Source organism: Primulina tabacum, chromosome 17 (genome assembly GCF_025594145.1).
Source record: "Primulina tabacum isolate GXHZ01 chromosome 17, ASM2559414v2, whole genome shotgun sequence".
In the NCBI taxonomy this organism is placed as follows: Eukaryota; Viridiplantae; Streptophyta; class Magnoliopsida; order Lamiales; family Gesneriaceae; genus Primulina; species Primulina tabacum.
In genome coordinates this window covers 33,356,428-33,361,963 of record NC_134566.1, presented here as the reverse complement: position 1 = coordinate 33,361,963, position 5,536 = coordinate 33,356,428, and the positions used below count along the sequence as shown (strand labels likewise).

Below are 5,536 nucleotides of genomic sequence, written 5' to 3'. Positions count from 1 at the left end.
TATTTTGTGCATTGAATTTATAATTCTAATTATTATAATATATTATTTAAAGAATAATGTGAGGGTATAATTGATAATTTATAAAGGCAAATTAATATGATTAATCTGTAAAACCCCAAAACTTTTAGGTGCTTAAATGAAAAAAAAAATTAATTGGAAACTCCAATTTTATTAGTATTATTTTCCCCAAAATATAGTAATAAATAATAATAATTTAAGATATTAAAATATAAACAATAAAGCAATATAATCAATATGATATATTTTTATAAATAAATAAATGATTAATTTTTTAAATTTCATAAATATTGGCTTAGTAATTTGTATTTCATTCGAGATGATAATATTTGAATTATCTTTTATAAAATCAAAGAGCGTACACGTTTCTTTGATTGTAAATATAAAATAATGACGATATTACAACATAATCTTACAGAAGTATATACGGGTTTACATTATAGATTGCAGAATGAAATGATGATGAACCTATAGCTGTGCTAATTTAAAAGGCACGAGTTATAATTGTTAGAAGAAAACTTTGCTTATCCCGTTAAACTTACTCCTCGATTTTATTTTTGTGATTTATTTTTAAAAAAGAAATTTTCGAGAATTTTGAAAAGATTTGAAGATTATATGTTTGCTTGAGATCTCGAAGATATTGTGCATGATTATTTTTTTGGAGAATTTTGAAGATATTGTGATAAATTATCAGTAAAAGTAGCAAAGCAAACAAGTTATGATCCAAACCATTCAATCTGCCTCGTTGTAAATAAATACTCAAGAGGGATTCCAAGGTTTTTGTCTCTATTTCACATAATATTATAGTGACACAATGAAATATGTCTAAGTATCACAATAACCAAATCATCACTCGCATAACTAAATTGTTCAATCTAAAACAGCTGATCCAACTATCTACACAAACCCCATAAAGCAGTAAAATCAACCTTACTCCAGCAAGGAGATAATTAAAACACGAATAATTCTTTTTACAAATGGTAAATAAACGGATATCTTCGTTCTGAGTTAGGGAGAAGCCCATTCGAAGTAAAGGCAACGAGCACCTCTAGCAGCAGTCCAGTTTCCACATCCGAAAAACATGCTCCCCTTCTTAGGACCTGGTTTCCGAATAACGCCTCTGCTACTTGTCACCCCACAATAACAATAAAGACTTTTCTGGAGAGGTGGAGCTTGTGACTGCCTCAAATTCTGTGGTTGATGCAAAGCTGGAGGAGGGTTTTCATGTATCGGCTTCCATGCAAAAGGATCACTGATGGACTGATCGGTGAGTGAGTTGGTAATTGAGAATTTAAAGCCATTGTTCATGATCAAGGCAAGTAAACGGGCTGTATTCTTTGCATCGTCCAAACCACAGTGGGCACGACCTTGCCATGTGAGGCCAGATTTCTCCACTGCTTCTTTCAAACTACACCTTTCCCCACCAAAAACCTCATAGAACGGAACCCTCAAGTTTATCCATCTGGCCAAATAGTGTAAATTTATAGATAAATATGTTTATGAACAGTTTAATTGATGAAGTTAGAAATGAATGAGATGGAGTTAGCAACATACCGATTGAAATATGGAGGCTTTCTAATTTTTTTGAAACGACATTCGGATTCCAACATCACCTGGCAATCCCAGTTGGACCATGTTACCACAGCAAAATTGGTATTCTTTATTCCTTTATTTTCAAGCCAGTTGTCATGCCTAAGAAGAGCTTCACTCAGTGTAATTCCCCTGTCCACCTACAAAAACAAGACAGTAAGATAAGTGAATAAATTTATATAAAAAAATATGGACCCGGGATCACCCAAAATGAAATCGTGAATAATTAGTGTAACAAAGGAATACATTTTTACAGTTTCGTAAGAATATAAGTTTGAAGCAATATCTTCCTATTATTAATCACCATAAGGTGGAGTCTTTCCCTGATAATGAAAAAAATTTCACGAAGCACGTAAACAAAAGAAACTCAATTAATATAAACCTGAATTTGCTGGATGCCTGTCAGATCCTTACAGAAATCACTCAGGAACCGGTTGCACATTGGTCGAACGTATGTCTGAAAGCAAGCTTCCAGCTGCCCAGTCGAGCTGTTGACTATAACAGACGGGAACTCTATTATCTCTTGTGGATGAAGATTCCTATTTTTGTCACAAGTTGCCTCAAAATCGATCACGACAAAATATTGAAAATCCTGTAAATTGTGATCGTATCTATAATTTTGAGGGAATCTGCCGTGAAAGCTATAATCCAAAGCAGAAGGGTTGAACTGGCTCTGAAAGACAGTCAGTTGGTTCTGTTGCACTGTATTATGGTCAGGATATGCAGACCACATGCCGAATTCCTGATGGTAGACGGGCCGTTGCTTGAATTCTCCAGGAGATTCTGGAGGCTCGTAATTTGATGAGTGATCTTGAGTAATGAGATTCACACCCGGTTGAGCATAAAGGTTATCCTTGTGCTTGGTGAAGCCCTCAAAGTTGGTATCCTTATATTGCAGGTGGTAGCGTTGCCAAGGATCTGTACATCATAAGAAATGAGGTATAAGTTCGATTTGCCCCTCTCAAATAAAATGAAAACAAATTTAGGAGTTCACAACACAAGAACGATAAAATCAAAATGACATAAAATTATACAATTCTCCCATATGGGTTTTGAGATGATAATTCGGACTTCCGTCTTCTATTAACACTGAACCGATTGACACAAGAAATACTTCAGTTATATATCGACTTCAAAAAAGTATTGGAAAAAGGAAATGTGAGTTGGTAGAGGCTCCTTTGCCACAAATCTAATCCAGCATTTTCTGATTTGGATTCCGAATGAACCAATCTTGAGTTCCATTCAAGTAAATACATGAAGGTTTGTTTTGTTTCTGAGTATATGCATATATATTTACATATATACATGTATGCATTAAAAATACAAACACGCACATGTATACACACAAGTATACAGTCACACACAGACGGATACATGTATATTGATATGTTAGGCTTGACATCGGACATTGTATCCGTCTCAAATTCTTGTCGCATCTGCATTCTTTACACCTATCTATATATTATCCCGTTTGTTAACTATGTCTCAAAGGTGTTACATCTCGTTCTCATAAGCTTCTCCTTTTCATAATTACAGTGCTTACCCTTGATTCTACTGTCAAACCAATGAATCAACAGCCCAAATCCTGATTTTTAAAACAAGAGCTCGCGAATTTTTTTTCTTCATAGATGGGCTCCATTGATTTTAAAAAAATTCTAACAAAAATCACTAGGGCACAAATTTAGAAACCCAGAAACGTGATCCCATCACAAATCCCCGAACCAGAAGATCTAGATTTGTTTAACAAGAACAAGAAACAACGGAAGAAAAAAAGAAAAGAAAACAAGATTACTTTTATGTGGTGAAGCAATCATCATGTTTCTGTACGAAGTGCAGATCCGCAAGCAAGAACATCAAATCTACCGCTTCGAAATTCCTCACTGCAATTACAGTTCAAACTCACGATCAAGAATCGACACATCCACAGACGCACACGCAAAATTGTGAGTATTGGGTACCTGTGTGATCAGAGGAGGAAAATATAAATAAATTACGTTTTAGGATTCTTGTTTGTAATGGAAATTACGGAAACAAAATCTACGGGTTAGGATTCTATCTCGTACAAATCAAATTAAAATTCTTCAGGAGATTACCTTATTATTTTCTTGTATCATTCACGTCTCTATTTCTTTTTATTGAAATAAATATTTTATTGAGCTTTAACTACTATTTTTTTTTTTGTACTCATCAATATAAATATTATTGGAATTTAATATGATGATTATTTTATCGTATAAAATTTGAGAGGATAAGTTGCTTCTTATACAATTTAAATTTGTGCATATCCATATTATTTTATTTTATTATGAGTAGGTCTTTTGTGAGAAGATCTCATGAATCTTTATCTGTGAGACGAGTCAACCATACCGATATTCGTAATAAAAAGATAAAAAGTAATATTTTTTTATGGATGACCCAAATAAGAGATCCGTCTCACAAAATACGACTCGTGAAACTGTCTCACATGAGTTTTTACCATTTTCCTTTTAGATAACTTTGTTGTGTGCGTTTATTAGTAATAATAACTAGTGTTCCGTGATACACATTAATTTTTTTTGTTTGGTAATCTTTGTGAAAAAATATACAAATTATTTTATTAAGATATGACACTAATAAATTAATTTCTAGATAAGATTTTGTAAAATAACTTGAACTTTTAGATAATTAGAGATAAGTTCAAAAAAAATAGAAAGATTTACAAAAGTTACTAATAAATCATTAGCTAACAAATATTATGAACAATAAAATTATAAAAAAAATCTCAATTTTAATAATATATTACAAATGTTTGTACATTTTTTTTTTACTAATTTTTACTTCAACTTATCAATAATTTATTTACAAGTTCAAACTAACTCGGTAAATCATCTATAATAAATAAATATCATATCTTAATAAAATTATATACATTTTTTTACACAAAAATTATAAAATACAAAAAAATTAATATGTATAATGTGCGAAAAAACACATATATTATATAAAATTTGATAGTCGTTAATTTATTGTAATCTAACAAAATAAAGCTAGCTTTTATAAAATGATATTGTAAAGATTCATCTTAGGCAATTATTTTAAAATATACTATTAAACTAATAAAGTTGTAACAAGTTTCAGTTATATTTTTTTATTTTTATTTTTAATCAAATCGATCGAGAGTCCTTTGGGTGCTAAAATCAATGTTCTGAAAGGAGAAAGTGGTGTGCGGAAGATCATCCACCGTCTAGCTCTTAAAGGCTTAGATGGTGGTTTAGACATTTTTTTTTAATTTAAATATCTAATTTTTATTGTTCATTTCTATATTTTTCCAATGATTCGTATATATCGAATTCAAACTCAAAATCTATGACATATCCTTCTTTTTATCCGATGTAAATTGATTTACTTGTTTTTTTAAAAAATTAACATTTAAAAAAAATTATATATTACATTGGGTGACCGCCTAGAGGGATCTAAATATCGGTCGCTCACCGCGTGGACGGAGCCTAAGAGATCATAGACAACGTCTTTTAAAACACTGAATGATTATACAAGTACATTCATATTTGTACAACATAAAAAAATCAATACAAAAATTCAATTCGTAAAAATCTCACCGTATATTGAGCACAAAATCTTGTGATACAATGATTAAAAATCGATTATACTCGTAACATTATTAGTTCAATTGCATTAACTATTTTTTGTTAAGTACGAAAAGTACTTTAAATTTCAATGTTATTAAAAAAAATTATTTTTTTTACGACGTAATATATACTTTTAATGCATACAGGTCGTATTCATATTGTTCCAAATTGAGTAGTAAAATTTTATTTTCCAATTAATGTTGAATTTTTTTTGTTTTTTAACATTCATCAACTATTTATTTAAGAAAATGACTTTTTTTAACGTATTTTAAAAATTGATTTTTTGTTTCTTGTTTTAGATA

At 30.6% G+C, this 5,536-nt stretch overlaps 1 protein-coding gene across 1 annotated transcript; it reads right to left on the bottom strand.

The window, feature by feature from the left end:
• Nucleotides 1-785: 785 nt before the first annotated feature.
• On the bottom strand, nt 786-3,703 carry LOC142531448 (uncharacterized). Its single transcript, XM_075637567.1, has 5 exons — nt 3,567-3,703; nt 3,401-3,488; nt 1,991-2,526; nt 1,573-1,748; nt 786-1,480 (listed from the first exon to the last, which is right to left on the bottom strand). Exons 2-5 carry the CDS (start codon nt 3,423-3,425, stop codon nt 1,027-1,029), a joined length of 1,191 nt encoding a protein of 396 aa, XP_075493682.1. The 5' UTR covers nt 3,426-3,488; nt 3,567-3,703; the 3' UTR covers nt 786-1,026.
• Nucleotides 3,704-5,536: the final 1,833 nt, after the last annotated feature.